Source organism: Taudactylus pleione, unplaced genomic scaffold (assembly GCF_031769625.1).
Source record: "Taudactylus pleione unplaced genomic scaffold, aTauple2 ptg000387l, whole genome shotgun sequence".
In the NCBI taxonomy this organism is placed as follows: Eukaryota; Metazoa; Chordata; class Amphibia; order Anura; family Myobatrachidae; genus Taudactylus; species Taudactylus pleione.
The window spans coordinates 806,560-828,830 of record NW_028284788.1 but is presented as its reverse complement, the minus strand read 5'-3'; the positions used below and the strand labels follow the sequence as shown (position 1 = coordinate 828,830).

General features: G+C 43.2%; 1 protein-coding gene across 2 annotated transcripts in view; it reads left to right on the top strand.

Moving 5' to 3' along the window:
* The window catches only part of LOC148507672 (choline/ethanolaminephosphotransferase 1), a 366,175-nt gene that overhangs the window by 152,778 nt on the left and 191,126 nt on the right, over nucleotides 1-22,271 (top strand). For both annotated transcript variants that reach the window (XM_088445756.1, XM_088445757.1), the window contains exon 5: nucleotides 14,865-14,949. In XM_088445756.1, coding sequence (XP_088301882.1) covers nucleotides 14,865-14,949 — 85 coding nt within the window. The remainder of the gene's footprint in view (nucleotides 1-14,864; nucleotides 14,950-22,271) is intronic.

Sequence of the window (22,271 nt, the reverse complement as noted above, 5' to 3'; positions counted from 1 at the left end):
AAATTCACTGGTGAATCTTTTGAAATTAGAAACTGGGTTGTTAGCACTACTCCTGAGTCTAATTCAATCTGCACAGGTTTGGTTTTGGGGAGGCTGATAACTTGGCCCCCCACTCCCAGTACATTAGTGGAGCCTGGTCCCTTATACTTGGGTTCTACTATATTTTCTTTTAAAAGACTTGTAGCAGCCCCAGAGTCTGAGATAGTTTATCTTTTTATTTCCCAATTTAACAGGTATCATAATTTGTGGTCCTGTTGAGGCATTACATGTTAAGGGACAATTTAGACTCTGGGGACCTGTTTCCTAAGATGCACCAAAAGGTCTTGGTCTGGGGTTTCTTTAACGTGGGACAATTCCTCTTAATGTGTCCCTGCTCCATGCAATTGAAACAAAGCCCTTTTCTCATGCATTCTTCTGATCTTTTAGATTGCTGACAACTAGGTCTGCCTGGTGGCTTAGGTGGTCTATAGCCTTATTCCTTGTTTCCCTTCTGAATTAAATTTGTGTAAGCAAGAACATACATGGGCTTGGGCATGGCATCTTTTTTCCTATCATACTTTTCTTGCCTTTCCTTAATTATCTTCTATAGACCTAAGTCGTTTGACTAGGTCATTTAGCGGCATGGAGGAATATCCTGGCCTACAGACCTTTAACTGTCGCATTATTTCAGGATTCATTCTGGGAAACAAAGTTAATTTCAGAATCCTTACATGACCAGGGTCTTGTGTGTTAAACTCCTGGTCTGTATGCCTCTTAAGGAGTTGCTCATAATATTCCACCACAGATTGACCTTTAGTTTGGTTCTCTTCTATAGCGGGCATATTAGCAGCCTTTCTCTGGGCCCAAACTGTGCAACTAGCTACCCATTTGGTGCCACTTTCAGCTGTTGTCTGGCCTGCTATGTTTGGTGGATTAAAATCATTATCACCATTTCCTGCTCTAGTCTGAGCTATTTCATTAGCTACATGTACTCCTGATGCCGTTTCAGTGAGATCATGCATATCTAACCATGCAGCATTATGAACACTTCTAATCCTTTCCATATACCTGGGGAAACCCATAGGAATGTTTCTGGGCAGTCTGGTAAATCTTTTATGAACCCCATTGCTTCCACAGGGGTCCAAGGCTTATATGAGGAGGTGGTACGTACTACATTACCTTCATTGTCTCTTGACTGTGATACTGAGACTGGAAATAAAGGTCTAGTGTCATAAGGTGGTGGGGCTGTAGCCCCTTTATGTTCTTCAGAGAAAGGGTATCTTCTATTACTTCTTAGAACCTTACAAGTAGTACATTGTTTATCTTGCCAGTAATGGCAGACTCCACAGTCACATCTCCAAGTATATTTAGCTGGATTTCTGATGTGATGCAATATTTGTTCGGGAGTCAATAGGTTTTTGGTCTTAAATTATCAATCAGTCCTAACCCACAGGTTGGACATTGTTCAGACCATAGGGCCTGACAATTTTTACATATTGTATCCCCTGGGATATTTCAAAATCCACAAGCAAGACACGACCAATTTGGATATTTTTGTTGATATATTGCCCTTCTAGGTGGTATGGGTCTAATTGGAATGGTACTGTTGACCCCTAATGGGTTAATTAGTGACAAATGTTCCATCTGCAATTCAAGTGTGTCATCTGAACTGTCTGCTCCTAATTTACTACATCTTTCAATCCAGTTATCTACCTCATCTTCTATACCCTGTTTCCTTATCTGCGATCTATGCTCCATTCTTAAATCAGAGAGTTTTCTTTTTAATCAAACCAATACTCCTCACATAATCCTGCCCTTTTAAACACCTTCACAAAACTGTTGCCCTTTGTATCACCATATAATTTGTCAGTACCTCAGGGCACTGCCCTGCAGGTGATAAAGACTGTCAGTATTTCCCATTTGTTAAAACTGTCCCTTGTTCTAACAAAGTTTAAGGTCAAAATCCCTTATGACCTATATCTATGGAACCTACTGGTCCCTAAGTATCCTGACTGTGTCTAATTTATGGACTTCCTTATTGTGAAGGGTCTATTGGCTGATTTGTGCTGTTAACTGAATACTATTCCCTCTAATTTATCTGGTTACTGTTTACTAGGGTCTATCTCTCTGTTCTTTTGATAACTAGAAATTACAACAGACTGTTCTAAAAATTTCTGGTCCCTCTCTTGTCAAAACCCAGTGGGTGTTGACTGCAGATCTAATGGACTTTCTTTGGATTCTTCTATATCATAAACTAACCCACTCAATGTTAAATCTATAAGATTATACTAATGGTGCTCTAACTACACATTTCTAAATGGGTTAAATACATTTCATAGACTTACAAGACAAACAAGACTCTTACTTGACCTAGTATGCCTCATATAGGTCACAGATAGAAACTGCAAGAAAGATAAGCATTCAGGCACCTGCCTTTATACAGCAGGACTTCACTTCACCTGACATTACGGCATGTCCTTTCTCCCAAAGCATGCAGACCTGAGAATTGCCCCAGCATGATAAAGTATACACCGCGCAATCATGCCAATGGTTAACCCATCCTTCTGCACACTCTGAGGATGAACCACCAACAATGTTCAGACATATAATTTCATACAGACAAAATATCTCTCATACGTCAGTCATGCCTAACATATAACAGCAAATGACAGATTGGTTAGTACATTTCAGAAAAATAATAAAAAAGCCGTGAGGGTGTCTATAAATACCCAGTGTAATCCCAGGACAGAACTACGTGTGATGAAAGGCAGATGAATCAGAACTGAGTACAAAAGTACTCACCACCCGGGATTGTTATTCTGATGTCTCTCCTCTCAGAACACGCTTGTTGTCCGTCCAGTGATCAGCTTGCTGGATATTTTGGTGAAATCTTCAGTTGTCAGTTCTGTATATCAGCTATGGCTAGAAATACAGTGAGCTCAGACACTCTCTTGGCTTTCTCTGCTGCAACAGATATGCTATGCAATTACACAGGAGAGAGAGAAGAAAAACACGACTGCTTTGTGTAGTATGAAATCAATCTCTGGTTTAATGGCAGCAAAGTACATATATTTATAGCTTCTGGAATACATATCTATTTTTTATTACATTTAGAACAAATCACAGGGCTTGGTAAAGATTTGGAATTGCATACCTTACCATATATGTACATATGCTTTTCTGTGACTATATGACAGTCTGCACATAGAATTAACTCTTTCCTGCCCTATGCATTTACTTTCAGTGAATATGTGGCATACTTGAAAACACTTTTAGGATACAAAATGAATTCTATACTTCCACACAATAAATGTTTCATTAATACAAGTGCCTCTACTTCTTTGTACGTATTCAGTGTTCCAGAGAAAAACCTTTCACCAATATACAGATCAGTTACATTTAATAGCTTGGAAATTGTACTATATTTGGTCAAAAAAACAAGGTAGTATCAGACTCAGGAGCTCATTCAGACCTGTTCGCAGCGCACTTTCGCAGACGTCAGGGGCTGGGTATGCAAATTTCGTGATCGCACGGCCAGGCTTAAGGACGCCTTCTAGATCTTGGCAAGAGACGGCAGAGTGATCACGCGCCAGTTTAAAGACGCCCACTTTCCCTTCACAGCACACTTCATCTTCAGGAAGTATCTTCAAACAGTAACATCGAAAGCCACCAGAGCTGCATGCAGCCCTTGAGGTAGACTCTACCCTGCCGCTAGCACTGCGATCATTGCACTGTGAAATAACACCAGGTAACGTGTACCATTACGCTTCCATGTTAATTTTCACGCCTATTAAACACCTTTAGAACACACTGACACACTTGCGTTTGCACATCCGCTTCCCCGTTTTCAAAGACCAGCCCCTGTCACCACCCACAAACGGCACTATCTGCCACTCAAATATGCGGGCTGTTTGTGTGCTACGAATGATCGTTTCCAGATCGCTATGACTGGCCCATGCATGTGCACAGCGAAGCATGCGCAGAAGGGAAAAATTGCCCAGCTACGAATGAACGCAGCCTAGCGAACGGGTCTGAATCGCCCCCAGAGTCATTAAAACTCTCATACAGGAAAGAAACAAGTTCTTCTATAATTTATTTATAGCTTGGAGAATACCTATTTCATAGAGTGAGTTCACTTTGAGTCCAACTAAAGCACTATAACAGATACACTATATGTACAAAAGTATTCTGACGCTCGACCATTACACCACTAGGGACTGTAATGACATTGTATTCAAAAACATATACTTTAATATGGAGTTGGTCCCCCTTTTGCAGTTATAACAGCTTCCACTCTTGGAAGATTTTGGAGTGTTTCTGTGGGATTTGTGCCCATTCATTCTGGTGAGCATTTATGAGGTCAGGTACAGATGTTGGACGAAAAGGACTGGCTTGCAATCTCTGTTCCAGTTAATCCCAAAGGTGCTTGATGGGGTAGAGGTCAGGGCTCCGTTTAGGCTAGTCAAGTTCTTCCACACCAATCTCATCAAGCTATGGACCTCATTCAGAACCGCTCACTAGATGCGATCGCTAGAACCCAGCGTATGCAAATTGACCTAAGTGACGGCATGGCAGGCGCTCACTCAGAAAGGAATAAGCACGCCCACTTTGTGTTAGCGAGCGATAACTTTGTGTCTATAGTCGCCCATTAGCGTATGTAGAGATGCCCGCTAGCGCACGTCATCTCCAGGAAGTGTATTAACACATTGGTACATCGAGGACCATTGGAAGGCCTTGCAGCGCTTTTGGTTGCCTTACCTTACCGCAAGCACTGCGAGGACTGCTGTGTAAAAAACAGGCAGGTGACATGTTCTATGACGCTGGCTGATTATGCACGCCTCTGAAACGGCGTTGCTACACTCAGGCACGCCTGCTTTCGCACCTCCACTTCCCCCTTATTAGTGTCCTGCCCCTGTTACCACCCAAAAACGTCTCCTGTCACTCGTTTCACTGGCCTGTCTTTGCTGGGCGAGCAAGCAGATTGCGATCGCTCCAAGTAGTTTGCGCACGCTAACCATTGGCGACGGAGGAGCGAGCGGCCACTTGCGAGCGGCTCTGAATGAGCTCCTATGTCTTTATAGTCTTTGCTTTGTGCACTGGGGCCCAGTCATGTTGGAATAGAAAAGGCCCTTCCCCAACTGTTGCAACAAAGTTGGAAGCATAGCATTGTCCAAATTATCTTGGTATGCTGAAGCATTAAAGGGCATAGCCCAAACCCTGGAAAACAGCCCCATACCATTTCCTTTTTCATCCATCTGGGGGATGACTTACATCTAGGTTAGGCATAGTGAAGGGTGGAGATGGACACTAGCTAGTTGAAACTGGCTCCCACTCCCTATAAATACTCTTCTTATAGTAAACACCTATCACATCTTCTCTTTCTTCAACTTAACTTAACATCCTTCTAACCCTAGGCCAACTTTCCAGTATGATTGGATTATACAGCCCACCAAGAACATCTGCAATCGGGCTGGACCAATTTGCAATATGTAGCACCTATCCTTGAGTATCAACAACTATTTCCCTATAGATTGTAAGCTTGCGAGCAGGGCCCTCTTACACTTATGTATGTCTTTTATGTATGTATGTATGTCTTTTACAACCCAGTATAATGTTAATTCAAATTGTAAAGCGCGACAGAATTTGTTGTGCTATATAAGAAACTGTTAATAAATAATAAATATATAATTCTTCTAGGGATGTGCAGGCTCGGTTCTACTCGGTTCCGTTCGTTTTTTTTCCCAGAATCTTATTGGGTTTCAGCTGTCACGAGTTTTGGATAGCCAATAAGATTCGGTAAAAAAAACCGAAGGGAACCGAGTAGAACCGAGCCTGCACATCCCTAAATTCTTCCCCTTCCACCGTATGCTCAGTCTTGTTTTTAGTGCCTTGCAGTAAGGCACTGGCTAGGTCCTAGCTTTTAGTTAGTTAGGTTTTATTTCTTTATTTTGATGTTTTTGTTTGGGTGCTTAGTTCCTGATAGATGACAAACACTAACAGAGTGGGAGTTATATAGGTTAGAGGTCTGTGTGAATCCTGTATCCCACTCTAAAGACAGCCCCTGAGAGAGTCGCCAAACTACAGAGCTCCTGGGTCTCTCTCCATGCCAGACACACATTTGAGGTGGCCACTGGCAAAGAGAAGGTAAGACTTGTTATAGAAAGTGTAAAAAAATCTTATTGCCATTATGTACTGCTTTCTGGCACACTGCTTTTGAGCAGATTGGCCTGGCCTGTTATTATTCACATGCACTGTAGAGTCTGCTTGTCTCACACCTCCCTGGGCTTTCACAGCAGGATGCGATTCCGCTGCACGTGTAGTCGCGCAGCGGGGGACATCAGGCTTGCCTGTGTGTAGTCTCCGGGGAACGCCGGAGGCTATGGTTACAGATGTGTACTGAGTGAGCAGGACACAGCGGTTGGACACGCCTACCCCAGGTATTTATTATCAGTAGTTCAAAATGCTGCAAAGCCAGGCATAAGAATGGCTGAAGTCTGTGTGGAGGAGCTCACAGCAGATACTGGGAGATAGAGGCTGACAAGTTAAACAGTGAACTAGGATTATTACTGTTATGTATTTAACCTGGTGTGTTTTAGGGCTTATAGATATATAAGCATCTTTTACTGCACTATTTTCTCAGAAATTTAGACAGTAAAATACAGGGGTATGTGAGATTTATTTACAAAGAATTTGGTCTTTTAAGAGCCATGGGGTTTTTTACATTTAACAGATTGGTAAGTAGAGTCTTAATTACCCTGCTCTTATTTCTATTCAATCAGTGCTATACTTTTTTCCATGGGAATTTAGGTAGCTATCTGTTTTTATTAGACTTAGATCAGCCACTTGAGAAAAGATTGCAAAAAAGTACGGACCCAAGGTCGCTCTGTGCTGGTTGTTCGCAGGAGGTTTCGTTATCAGGAAGTTCGGCTGAACAGCCGGTGGTGCCTGATTGGGCCAGATCTATGGCGGATGCCATAGGTGAATTAAGTTACTTTTGGGAAAATGATGATACCCTGTGCTCAAGCTCCTCCTTTGTCTGATCCCTCGGTAGAGCATAGATGGACCCAGAACATGGGACGATGAGAAGAAACTGGTCTGTTTTCCCAGAATTTTTGCATTTTGATGAAATATTTAAAAAAACCTGGCTAAAACCTGATTCTAAATTTCATATTCCGAAAAAATATAAGTGTCTTTATCCTTTTTCTTAAGAAGATACCAAGCTTTGGGAAATTTCACCCATGGTGGGTGCTCCTATTGCTAGGCTGGTTAGGAATACTGTTATTTCCACAACTCAGTCTGTAACTCCTAAAGATCCTATGGATAGAAAGATTGAGGCTGTACTTAAATCTATATTCACTTTGTCAGGAGTATCGCTGCAGCCAATTCTGGCCAGCGCCTGGCTATCAATTCCTGGATGAACAAGATGATTACTGGTTTTCAATCAGGGGTTGTGTCTGAAGCTTACTCCTTTAGCTGATCAGATTTCAAAAGCTCTAACCTACAGTATATACTGTAGGTGACTCTTTAATAGATACTATACAGATAGAGTCTTAATATTTCAGCCTTGGCTGTTTCCGCCAGGCATTCGCTATGGTTTAAAACATGGAAGGCAGACCAATCCAAGAATGCTTTAAAGGTATTTCCTTTTGAAGGAGGTTTTTTGTTTGGTCCAGAGTTAACTAAAATTATTTCTCAGTTTACAGGAGGTTAAAGTCCTTACCTTCCTGTAACTACAGCTAAATCTCCTAGGTTTCATTCCTTTCGGACTCAAGGCAGAGGAAGCTTTCAGTTTTACTCAGATGTGCCTAGGGGTCCCCGAAGAGGGACCTTTAGGGCATGAAGTGTTCCCGGCACCAGTCACCCTACTGCTAAGCCAGCAGGTAGATCCACATGACTGTCACGGGACTGGGACCCATCCTCTGGTGAGATGCCGCTTACTAAGATTCCGGCAAACTTGTGTTCAATCCAATCTGGATTTTTGGATAAGTCAGATAGTAACCAGGGGTTACATTCTGGATTTGGAGAGTCCTCTTCTAAAAAGATTTTTTTCCACTCCTCTCCCTGTGGATGGGAAAGGCAGCTCTCATACAGGCTATTTCTGCGCTTTCCGACTCTGGAGTAATTATTCCGGTTCTGGTACTAGAGCCAGGCATGGTGTTCTACTCCAGTATTTTCTTGGTTGGCAAACCAAACGGGTCTTTTTAGAAAAATTCAAGATGGAGTCAATAAGGTCAGTCATTTGTTCCATGGAGGAAGAGAAAATTCTGGCTTCCATAGATATCAAGGATGCCTACCTTCATATTCCTATATGGAGAGGTCATTAGCATCTTGTGTGGTTTGCAGTGGGGCATCAGCATTTTCAGTTTCAGGCTCTGCCATTCGGTTTAGCCACCACTTCCAGAGTCTTTACAAAGGTTATAACACACATGATATTCCTACTAAGGAGTGTTGGCTTATCTGGAAGATTTGTTGCTAAGGGCAGCCTCAATAGTGCTATTGCAACAACATCTTCAGATTACCTTACGTATGCTCCAGAGATTCGGCTGGATCATCAATTTTACCAAATCAAATTTAATTCCATCTCAAAGGATGGTATTTTTGGGTCTTCTCTTCGACACCCAGTGTCACAGTGTTTCTTCCCCAGGCAATGATTCAAGATCTACAATGCAGTATAAGGACCATTTTAGAGATGTATCATATCTCCGTTCTCAGGGCTATGCAGATACTGTGAAAAATGGTGGCTTCTTTCCAAGCCGTTCTTTTCGCCAGATTTCATGCCCGTCCACTTCAAAACCAATTGCTTCATTCTTGGGTGAAGCCAAACCCTTGACTAAATGGGCAGATGTTCAGATTATTTCTGCAAACTTGACAGTCTCTCTTGGTGGTTACAAGATGCAAATCTTAACGGGGGTTGTCAATTGTCAGTAATAGATTAGACTATTGTCACTACTAATGCCAGCCTAACAGGGTCTTTGGTCTGTCCAGGAAGCCTCTCATTTTCATCGATTACTAAAATTAAGGGCAATTCGATATGCATTGATTCAGGCTCAATACCATCTAAGGAACTTACCAGTGCAAATCCAATCAATGACACGGCAGTTGCTTACATAAACAAGCAAGGTGGCACACGCAGCTGGCAAGCAATGAGGGAGGTTTTTTCACATCCTTTATTAGGCAGAAAATTGTGTTCCAGCTATTTCAGCAATTTACATTCCTGGAGGGGACAACTGGGAGGCAGACTTCTTAAGTCGCCACAGTGTGTATCCAGGGGAATGGGAATTACACCAGGAGGTGTTTGCAGCAATAGTTGCTAGATGGGGATCTCCAGACATAGATCTAATGGCTTCTCGTCTCAACAAGAGACTTCCAGGGTATGAATCTCTGTCCCGGGATCCTCAGGCATCTCTGGTGAATGCCATGACAGCACCTTGCGTGTTCCAACTGGGATACATCATTCCTCCTCTGGTAATGTTACCAAAGGTAATTCAGCAGGTTCGATCCGTGGCACAGCCGGTCATTCTGATGGCTCCAGACTGGCCGCGCCGTCAATGGTACGCAATTCTTCGGACCATGTTGGTAGATGTTCTATATCGTCTGCCCCTGCGTCCAGATCTGTTGCTTCAGGGTCCATGCCATCACCCCAATTTGCCTCTTTTGGCTTTGACGGCATTGTTCTTGAATCCAATATTTTGAGGACTAAAGGGTTTTTGGTGAAAACCATGATACAGGCTCGCAAACCAGTTACTTCACAGATTTATCATCAGATATGGAAGATATATATATTTGTTGGTGTTAACAACACAAGTTTAAAACCTGAAGGGTTCCGAGTATCTCGTCTCTTGTCTTTTCTGCAAGAGGGGTTGGTTAAAAGTCATAGAGGGGTATTCAATATGGGAGCGAAAAGTCCGTGCTGGACTTTTCGCTCCACATCGGAGAATTTTCAAGGATAAAGTATCGGGCGCGCGCCCGCTTTATCCCTGTATTCAATATAAATCCTCCGAAAACGGGACCTGGCGAAGTGGGATTTGCGTTAAAAAACTAAGTTTTCCTTGAAAAAATTGTAGGACCCCCCTAAAGTTGTAAAATCATGGGTCATCACTATGGGTCCCCCCGTTTTAGCCTGCAAATGAAAGTCGGGGATTTAAACAGCTGCGGCAGGTGCTTTTTTCCCAACATTGAAGAAGTGATGCAGAAGAGCACTTAGATTTTTTTTTTCGTTTTTTTAAGTGGTCCCATCAAATTTGGGGTACATGAAAATGGGTACTAGCGTATTTTGATGTCCCTAAAGTAAGTTTTTTAAAATTCTGCAATTGTGCACCTGCCGCTATAAATCTATTCTAGAAAACACCTCCCGCATACTTGCAGAATAGCCCTGAACCTATTTCCCTAGTTTTAAACACTTTTTTTCCATTTTTTTTTTTCACCCCAATTTTTTAATAAATTTTTTGGGATGTCCCTTTTTTTTTTTTTAAACTTTTTTTGACACGGTCATTTTTTAAATGTCTTTTCCAGGGGTGCAGGCTATTTTTTTTAAGCCTGCACCCCTAAACCCTAATTCTGCACTTTTTTTCGACACCTATTCAATGGTGAAAAGTTATCCCCGTTTTTATCAAAGACTTTTCGAACCTGCGAAAAGTCTTTGAAATTGAATACAGTCTAAAACTAAAACCTGCGATAATGACGTCATAGGTGCGATATTAACGCAAAAACATAGTTTTGCTCCATATTGAATTCCCCTATTAGATTGTCCTCTCTTAAGGGACAAATTTCGGCCATATCGATCCTGTTTCAAAGAAAATTGGCCTCCATTCCTGAAGTTCAAACCTTCTTGCAGGGTGTTCTTCGTATTTAGCCTCCTTATGTCCTGCCGGTTCCTCCTTGGGGCTTGAATTTAGTTTTGGAGGCACTTCATATGGCACCATTTGAGCCTTTATCTTACTTTGAAGGTTGTGGTACATCTGTTACGCATTTACTTGGACTGTACTGCGTCCTTAAGGCGTACAGATTCCCTGTTGGTTTTATTGATGGACCAAAAAGAGGCTGGCCTTCCTAGAAAGGATCCATCGCTAGATCACTCAGGTGCATGTAAGGGAGGAGTTATTCTATACAAGAAACAGCAAAAAGTATTACCCCAGCACTTAATGAAATCGGCAATAAGATTTTAAAAACTACATGATGGTAGATAATTCAGAGATCTCAGTTGCATATATTTGCAAAAATATGGCTCTGCCTCCAGACCACGTCACGGCTTCTCTGATTACTGGAGGTCCCTAATACTTGGTCAAAGTATGGGGTGCAGAACAACAAAAAGCCAGCGTAGACCAGCCACCCTAGGGAAGCACACGAGTGAAATACTAAAAAGGTGTGTTAATAGGTGATGCATAGGTGAAAGGTGTAATTAAAATGCTAAACAAAAAGAATGCTAAGAGAAAAAAAAATTATTTGAAGGTGTTAAAGTGCTAATTAAAGTTTGCCACCCAAGAGTAGCCCAGCCACACCAACCCTGGGGGCACTGCTAGCTAATGTCTGACTCAACGTTCACTATGCATTACCCAGATGTAAGTCATCCCCAAGATGGACTCCAAGGAAGAGATTTTACGGTGAGTAAAAATCATAATTTCCCTCCTCCACCAAACTTCACAGTTGGCACAATGCAGTCAAGCAGGTAACGTTCTCCCGGCATCCACCAAACCCAGACTTGCCCTTCTGACTGCCAAACAGCGAAGCCTGATTAGTCACTGCACAGAACACATTTTCACTGCTTCACAGACCAGTGTCTGTGTGCTTTACACCACTCCATCCAATGCTTGGCATTGGACTTGGTGATCTGAGGCTTGCATACCGTGGCTCAGCCATGGAAACCCATTCCATTAAGCTCCCACCGCACAGTTTTTGTGCTTACATTAATGCCAGTGGAAGTTTGGAACTCTTCAGCTAAAGAATCTGCAAAGCGTTGGCAACTTTTACACACCATGCGCCTTAGCAGTCGTTGACCCTGCTATGTTATTTTACATGGCCTTCCGCTTCGTTGCTGCTGTTCCTAAACGCTTCTAATTTCTAAAAATCACTACAGTTGACCATAAAATATCCAGCAGTGATGAAATTTCACGAACCGTACTGTATTCTAGCAAAGGTGGCATCCTATCATAGTACCACGCTTGAAGTTACTGAGCTCTTCAGAACGACCCATTTTGTATCACAAATGCAATGGCTAGAGTTTGTAATGGCACTCAGTATATGTCTGTCTAGGATATATTGAAAAGGCAGAAGAATTATTGATCTTTCTTACATTATTCTGAAAGGTCATGCCACTTCCAAGCAAGCTATTTTTACATGGCTAAGGGAAGTAATCACACAGTCATAGAAGAAAAATAGATTTTAAATCCATAATACTGAAGGCACACTCGAAGTAATGATAACTACTTGGGCAAAGCAAGTTCTGTGACAGAACTGTATAAGGAAGCTGGCTGACCTATCCATACCTTTTCTAATCAATATCACCAATAATTATTTTTATTTGTCATTGCAGACCCACCCCCAGTTACACTGAGGGCGGTATTCAATTAGAGGTGAAATCAGCCATTTTCGCTGTTGGCGAATCAGTCATCTGATCGCCGATATATATCGACCGTGATCGGCCGATTTTGGCAATGATGGTGAAAAAACGGCCATTTTTCACTTAAAAATTGGAGAGAAAATTTCTCCAGCCTAGGGCAGGCGAAAAAAATAGCAATATCCCTATTTTTCGGTAAATATGTGGGGATTTCTTACAAAACTCTTTGGACAGCCCCCCTAATGATACTTTAGCAAAGGAGTGGGGAACTTATTTCTGCCGAGGGCCAGTTTGATAAATATAACATTATTCGTGGGCCTGGTGCAGGTCACGCCCCCTCTGTGTGATGTCACACAAGGGCTGGGCCACAATCGCCAGTGATTACAGCAATGCCCAGAGCATCCTGAGGATGCTCCTGGGAGCTGTACGGGCAGTGGTGTGACTGTCTGAAGCATCCTAAGGACGCTTCAGGCAGCACTGCTGCATAGATTCTGGCTGTAGAGTGCCATTCTAGGCACCCTGCTAGCCAGATGAGGCTAGCAGAGAAAAGCTCAGAGAGCCAGACCAAATGATTCAGCGTACCTTATACGGCCTCCGGGCCTGAGGTTCCCCATCCCTGCTTTAGCGGAAAATAAATCGTAAGTTGCGTATTTTGGCAAAAAAAAAACAACCGCTGACATTTCGGTCAAAATTTATTTTAATTTTTTTTCATGAATAATTCGTTTAACATATTGGGTCTGGTATATCGGACGGCCATAAGGAGGTGCCAACTGTGTTTAAACATCGCACGTGGCTGTCGCAGGTGGTTTTTAAAACTGCAAAAAAACTGCCTGTGCCAGCCACGTGCAATGTTTAAAGCACTCAGCACATCTTTTAGTCCGTCCAAAATACCAGCCTCAATACATTAAATGCATTTTTCAAGAAGTATGCAACTTACTAATTTTTTTTCCGCTAAAGTAGCATTACGGGGGCTGTCCAAAGGGTTCTGCAAGAAATGCCCACATTTTTAAACAAAAATAGGGATTTGCACATTTTCCCCCTTTTTTAAAATGGAGAAAAGTTTTCTCCATTTTTACATGAAAAATCTGCGATTATCGCCAATATGATAATATCGCTGAAAAATTGGCGATATCGCGGGTGCGATAATATGACCGCTAATTGAATGCGGCCCATAGTTGGGAATCCGGCTAAATATCATAGAGGTTAGGATGCAATGATCCGATTTCACGGTGCCCCGTCCCCGCCAGCCCACCATAAACTACCAAAGAGAATCTTGCCAAAGTCTGCAAATATGGTCTGACATTAGAAACCATTATTTTTGTGCTAAATGACTCATTAATGTACTTTTTTTGCATGAAAGTAGCGTCTTTAAAAGTGTGAGTATGAACCCTAATACCCATATTATCATTCTTCTTCGCAAAGCCACATTAAGGACATGATTCTGAGTCGCACGCAATGTTCATGTAGTTGACCAAATTCTTTGCTATTGCGTATGTGCAAAAATCCCTTTAAACTAGTATGGTGCATGGGTTACACAGTGTATGCACAAAGGAGCTGTTGCGATTGAGGCGCACAGTATCAGAAAAAGTACTAGACATTTCTGGACTTATCACACGCACGAAGGTGGCTCTTATGGGAGTGTTATGGGAGTGTCTATGAAAGTGCTTATGTACACAGATGCTCAACCACTCACACAGGAGGCTATACATGGATGGAGAAACTGCGCCTGCCGTAGGGCTGGTGTAAGTTTTGATGGTGCGTCTAAAGGCTCGCCAATTGGAGTTTCAACGCCTGACAATGAGTCTCAGTCCTTGCACAGTAGGATGCAGAGATATACACCAGGGAAGGACACTGATGTGTTAGAAATTATTATTTATTGTATTACTGTAATAGGAATCTGCTTCTTTTAGGAAGTAGATTGCTGAGAAAAAAAAAATAAGTTTTACTTCTCCTTTTTTATATATTTGACTTTGTGTAAAATGTAACTGCAAAGTATTATCCCATTATCTACTGTTTTAATACAGAAATATTCCCTACAGTAGCCTTCAATTGGCTTACGCTATTATTTTATTTGTGAATGTTGCATGTAGGTTGAATATAAAGCAAGGTTTAGTGTGCCTTTTTAAGTATCATTTTCCTGTATTTCGTTTGGTCTGCATACTAAAATATGACTATTTTGGCTATTTACTTTACAGAAGTATTTTTTTTAAATAATGTACTTGATCAATCTCAATTTAAAATATTGACTGTGTCAAAAAAAAACCTCCATCTGCATGCAACATTGATGTAATTATTCTGTTTGTTTTTTTTCTGGCTTCCTGCATGTAATCAGAATTGATGTGACTGAAGTGCAGATCTTCATAATAGCCATGCACTTATTGGCTGTGATCGGTGGACCAGATTTGTGGCAATCAATGGTAATTGAATGATGTAATTATTTGTAAATTTACTTTAATTTTTTTGCATGTTCAATTATTTATTTATTTATTTTAAACAGTGCAACAAATGCATTTTCTGACATTCACACACAATGGGCCTGATTTAGCAGCATTCGCAGATCGGCGGATTGTTCACTAGTGCGCATGTGTAAAAGCTGCACTGCGCATGTGCTGCGATTGTACTTCGATTACAGATGCACACAGGAAGCAATCGCAGAATGAGTGACAGGCTGTGAGCGTTTGGGGTGGTGATGGGGGAGTGGTCATAAAAACGTAGACGTGTCTGTTTGAACACAGGGCCCGATTCAGACCTGTTCGCAAAGCTGCGTTTGCACGCAGCCGTCCATTGTCCAAGAATGCAAATCCCACGTTCGCATGGCAAGACATTAGTATGCCCACTATGACTTGGCGTGCGATCGCGATGTGTATTTTGCTGGCAAACCAGCCAGTCTTTAGACGCCCACTTTCCCTTCACAACACATGTAATTTAATTTAACAATCTGTAACATCGAGAACCATCGGTGGCAGACGCAGCGCTTGTGGCTGATCCTACCCTACCCGAAGCATTGCGAGTGCTGCAGTGTTTAAACAGCCATGTGATGTGTGCTATGACGCTGCGTCTTCATTATGCACACCCTCGAAACGGCGTCTTGACGCTCAGGCACGCCTGTGTACGCACCACCACACCTACGTTTCTATCGACCTTCCCCTGTCACCACCCACAAACGGCATATTCTGTCATTCAAACAAGCAGGCAGTCTATGTATTCTCTGCGATCGCTTCCGATCGCAATGACTGGTTCGCGCACGCGTTCTGTGTCTTTTACGCATGTACAGGTCACGAAGATTGTCCAGTAGCGTGCAAACGCAGCCTTGCGATCGGGTCTGTATTGGGCCCACAGTTTCATAGGTGTGCATAAATTAGCCATTGTGATTGCATACGCCTCTTGAGTACTCACTGCGTGTGACAAGACTTGCTGTTTACCTGCTGTAAATGTGCGTGATGGCCCGATATTCGTTGATGGTACTGATGAAGACGCAGGAGTGCAACGTAGTGCGGATGTGAAAGTCTCTATATCCGCTGCGATGTGGCAAGCATTAGCATACATTCACAGCAGCATTCCGTAAGGATTCACAGCTGCATACACAATATCGATCCGTTCTGAATCAGGCCCAGTACATGAATACATATTTGATAGATCTGATTCTGCTTGTATATATTGTTTTTTTGCAACACATTTCTATGTGAACTGAGTACATATTAAACAGAAAAGCAAATTGCCAGATGAGTGTATAATGTGTAGCAAATGGTTGGTCGCAAATTGGGTGTAATTTATGATGCACTATTTTTACATGTTGTGTTTTTTTTGTATTATCGCCCAGGCATATGTTAAATGTATTTATGCCCACGTTGTTAACCATTTGTTTTGCTTTCAAAATAAAAAAATGCTATTAGGCTTCAAAGGAAATGTCAAAAAGCTCTCTAATAAAACAAAATCAATTATCCTTATTCAATCATTAAAAATAAATAAATATAACAAATCTGCTAAAATACCCACAAAAAGCATAATACAGTATATACCAGAACAACCAATGAGTCTCAGCGGTGCAATCACCAACAGCCATTTTCAAGCAGTTTGTTAGTGCTGTCAAGGCTGTGGAATCCGTATGCTAAACTCCTTTTTTTTACTACTGCCAGACCCCTTCATAAATCGCAAATATTTTAGGTATAGGTATTATCAAATTTAATATAATAAAATGTTAGTGCATTTTCATCATCAACACGTAAATCATCAGACTCTATATTGATTGGAAATAAAATATTTATTATATTAACATATCTGAACAAGGAAACTGTGCTAAATTAATACATGTAAACTATGACAGGAGGATGGATTAATTATTTCTTAGTGTTATCTGTGAGTGTGTCACCTGTATGTGGTAACTAGCAATTATCGCAGTGTAGTGGGTGATGACAGCATGGGGTTATTATTGCAGTCTAGTCGTGGCCATAATACAGTGGTTCTGAAACTTTTTTGAATCACGGTGCCCTAGAGTAACGGCATTGTTTTCACGGCACCCCTAAGTTTAAGTTTGTTCATGAGAGTCTCAGAAAAAAATGTAGTAAATTGAATCAAATTGTACTTGCCTGTCATCCTTAGGTTCAGTTTTGTGGTGGTGGACAGGTTTGCTCTGCTGTTTGTCCACATATTTACATTACATTGACCATAAATAACTTGATTTGGTGCTGGACCATCAACCTGAGGCACCCCTGCAAGTGTTCGTGCCCCGGCGCACAGTTTGGGAATCACTGCCATAATATATTATATTTCCATACTCTTCTGTAGGTCAAAAATAGTCATTAAAATGTTAAGATGAGTAATTTAATTCCTCTTAAAACTGTAAAGTGACCACTTTTGCCAAGAAATGTCGATTACTTACTTTAGTTACTGAGAATATATGCCAGTAGGGTAATTAATCAAATGAAATACAAATTTCAATGTGATGTATTTTCCAGTAACTAATTCACAGTACTGCATTCTTCACCCTCACTCCTGCTGTACCAGCATTATTAGTACTCCTTTATGTATCCACTGTCCTGTAGTACTACCAAGATACCATAATTAATATCATTGTACAGTATGTGTTACTTACAGATCACTCTGCAGGTTTCCCAAACAGAGAACAACCCAGTCTTGCTGACTGTGCTGCTAGTCTTGGCTTTCTACTCCTGCTATTTAGTAAAATACATTATTATACTGCCATATATTCTCCAGTGGATGTATTATATCCGTTCAACATTTATTACCTTAACACAGGAATTCAGTTTATTTTGTTTGGTGAGTGACAAGACCAGTCGCCCCTGTTATACAGCGGGACTGCCTAGGCAGTCCCAAGCTTTTTTGTTTTATGATATACTTTAGTTTTTGAACTTCAGAGTTTAGCGGTACCAGGCGCCGATAATGCTGCATGTACCGCGACTCCTCCTACCTCCGCTGCTGAAACACCAGTACCACTATATGCCCTGAGGTTTTCGGCAGGCCTCGGCGTGGCTTAGCTAGCGGCTTTTGCTGAGGTCCGGACTGCAGTCAGATCACGGAGATGTCAGGTAAGCGATTTGTCATGAATCATGCGCGGCAGTCGTGGCCTCCGGTGTAGAGTTGCATCGGAGGCAGCTGCGGGTGACGGCCTCGTGTAACATGTCCTCATTAAGGCAGCCGGGGCCATATCATCTATCGCCGGGGATGGGTGATAAGACGTTTTGCTACTGTGAGTTCAGCGTACCCGGCCATCAAAATCGCAGCCTAGTGGAGATTGGTCCTCTTCCCATCCAGACGCAAACTTCCGGGTACAGATTCCTGCGTCTGGTTTACTATATCTGACCACTTCGTGTAATGAGACACTCGCAGTTAGTGTGTGTGTGTGTGTGTGTACTGCTGAAGCTGTTGGTCTGTATTTATACTGCTTGTTTTTTTTCAAACTGTCAGTTATATTTATCACTATGTTTCTCCTCATCCCTCTGAAGAGGTGTGTGGGGTTTTTCATTGATAAAGGTCACATTGCATTTATACTGTGCACATTATACCCTTTACACATGTGTCATGTCTAAAGGTAAAGGAACCCATACATGGGTCGATTTGCATAAGATGAGATATTGTATGCAATCGCCCTTGAAATCTCCCCGGCAGCTGAAGTGAACGATGTGCAGCAAAAGCTGCACATCGTTCACCCAATTGATCGCACACGATCTAATGATTTGAATAATCATTAGATCGTGTACGATCTGACACAGATGCATGTAGCATGGACCCGGAAGATGGAGTCAGTGAGACCCGTCTGTGCTGCTGTGTATTTCAATGACATGGATGCACGCACGGACCAGGAGATCCATGCTACTTGCACCTGTGTCATTGACACAGAGCATGGACGGGTCCGCGAGACCCGTCTGTGCTGCTGCAGTAAAATTTAAAAAATGGTGTGCCCAAAAAACAAAAAAAAAGCAACCAGCCCCGGGCTTTAGTGACTCAGTGCTGGGTGTGCTTAAATACAGGGGACAAATGACGTAGGGGTCCCCCGTACTTAAGCACAACCAGCACCGGGCTAGTCAGAACCAGCCGTGGTTGCCAAAATATGGGGGACAAACGATTTAGGGGTCCCCCGTATTCTGCGCAACCAGCACAGGGCTCTGAGCTGGTTCTGGAAATACAGGCGGAAGAAATGCGTAGGGTCCCCCTGTATTTACCAGAACCAGCACCTGACTCCTTCTAGCTGAGAGCTGATGCCACAGCCAGAAGAGCCCTTTCACCGGGCCCCCCAGCCGCAGCATCACCCTTGACCGCTAGTCAGCCAAGCCCAGGGATCCCTGAGGAGTTGGGGACTGCCCCAATAAAGGGGTCCCCCTCTCCAGGGCACCCCAGGCTGATAGCCTGGGGCTATCCCCAGCACTCCTGGGCGGTGTCTGACGGGTTGATTAAGTAAAGTGTGGTGCATATGAAAATATAAATATTGGCTTTTGCTGTGGAACTACAGTTCCCAGCAAGCCTCCCCCGCATGCTGGTACTTGGAGAACCACAAGTATCAGCATGCGGAGCATTACGGGCTTGCTGGTACTTTTTAGTTCCACAGCAAAAGCAATATTAAAAAAACACAACACACACCATAGAAAAGTACAATTTTATTAAAACATACATGAACACACACATGTACTCACACATGCACACCTAGTATCCCTGAAGCCATTCTGTACTCTTCGCCAGTAGATAATCCAATGGGGAGTACCTGTAATAAAAATTACATACTCACCTCCTTCTATGCGTGGATCAGGTCCTCTTCGCACAATCCAGGGTCTTGGCAAAAAAAAAAAGATACCCGGACCCTCGCACTTTAGTAGTGTTCTCTAAGAACACTACTATCCGAATGACAGCTCCGCCCGGGATTTCAGTACAGAAATCCCGGTGCGGATCGCTCATTGGCTGAGAGAGGCGAGCCTTCCGCCTCTCAGCCAATGAGCTGTTCTCACCTTTGACTTCAGTGGTGAGAACCGAGCGTGCCCTTTTCAAAAATGGCGTCCATTCAGTCATCGGCCGGGGGAGCTGGAGAGACCAGCTGAAGCATGAAGATGCCACGGAATCAATGGATGGGCGGCGGCCGTTCAAAAGAGCTAAATGGCCGCCACGCTTCAGGTAAAGACACCATAGAAGTCCTGGGGGAGCGGAAGCCATGTAAAAGAGCTTAAAGGCTGCCGCTCCACAGGTGAAGGAGCGGCATAATAAAATACTTTAAAAAACTGTATGTTTTCTTTTAATATTTCTTTTGCAGGGGTACTATAGGTGCCAGCAGACTCTTAATGCCCCGCCTGCTGGTACTTCTGGTTCTCCAAGTACCAGCATGCGGGGGATGCCTGCTGGGACCTGTAGTACTACTGCAAAAGACAATATTTATATTTTCATATGCACCACACTTTACATAATCAACCCAGGACCCACCACCCAGGGGTGCTGGGGATAGCCCCGGGCTATCAGCCTGAGCCTGGGGTGCCCTGAGGAGGGGGGGGGTCCTCAACTCCCCAGGGATCCCCGGCCTGGGCTGACTAGCGGTAAGTGGTGATGCTGCCACTGGGAGGCCCGATGAAAGTGCTCCACTGGCTGTGGCATCACCCCCCACTAGGAGGAGTCCGGTGCTGGTTCTAGTAAATACAGGGGGTCCTACTAATTTTTTCCCCCTTGTATCTCCAGAATCAGGACCGGCTCAGAGCCGTATGCTGATTGCACTAAATATGGGGGACCCCTGCGTCATTTGTCTCCCCATATTTTGGCAACCAGGACTGGTTCTGAAAAGCCTGGTGCTGGTTGTGCTTAATACGGGGGACCTCTACGGCATTTGTCCCCTGTATTAAGCACAACCATTACTGGGGCTCCAAATACTGGTGCTGGTTGTCTTCTAGGGGGCGGGGCTATGCCTTTTTTTTTATTTTTTTTACACATTCAATTTTTAACAGATGCGTAGATGGATCTCACTGCTGCATTCATGCATCTGTGAATTATTGATTTGATTTTCTCAGGTGCATACGCACGCACTGCTGGTGAGCCCTCTGTCGCCCACTGATGCCCCCTTTGCACTGCACCGCTGTCACTGCTCTGCACCACCGTTGCTGTCGCTACCCCACACGCCTACAGCCGTCTCGCACTATGCACCTCCCAAACCAACCTCCTGTGTGCTGTCCCCTCTTCCACCTTCGTTAGTGTACCATTTTGTTGCCCTTCTCACTGCAGGTGGCCCGGTTTGCTCATCCAAACCCTGATAGTTAATACATTTTAAAAAAGCTATGAAATTCCATAGAGAAAAAACCTTTCACATGTCCCATTAAGGCTGTTTAGACATGATCTGAAAATTCATGAAACCTATTGATTTTCTGCCTCTCAAATTTCAAAAAGCAATGAAATTACGATAATTAAGGCTGACGCCTTAATGGACTTGTTCCTTGCAATACAGATATGATATACCATCACACCCTGTGGTTAACTGCAGATTCTCTCACAGAATGAGATTGCTGTCACTCACAAAATGGTGGAGCTGCTAATTCACAGAATTGTGTGCTCATTGGAATACACACATGCAGTCTATGCAACTGAGGTTTGAGCAGTTATGTGGCTCCCACATCCCACTCAGTGCCCACAATCATCCCATTTGATCACCAAAACAATCTCACTGGCTTCCAACATCCTTCTCACTGCATACATTTATCTAATTTAGAATACACTTTCAGCTCCCTTATTTTTTAAAATATACTCTGTCTATGCATGTACACTTTCTTCCCCTATATGCCTCCATGCCGCTATATATTCCTCAATCCCTACTGCTGTGTGCTCTACCAACTGTGATAGTCTGTGTTCCCTCATCCACACCAATGTTTTTCCCCAGCCGCACCGCCCTGCATCCGTGCCTTCTCCACAGCCACGTTGCTGTCTTTCTCTCATCTATGGCACTCTTTCTTTCTCCATCTGCATTACTCTGGTCCCCCAACCGTGCAACTCTGTCTCCCCGGGGATGGGTTGTAAGACGCACTAGAGCGCACTAGTCAACGTCTTGCTACTGTGAGGTCAGCATACCCGGATGTCAAAATCGCAGTCTTGGGGAGATGGGCGCTCCCTCGGCCGCTCCTCCCCCCAGATGCAAAATTCCGGGTACGGATTCCCGCTTCTGGCTTGCTATAATTGACCACCTCGTGTGTGAGACGCTCGCAGTTTAGCGTGGTCCGTGCACTGCGGTAATAGTTGGTCTCAGAGGTTTGGTCTGTCTCTC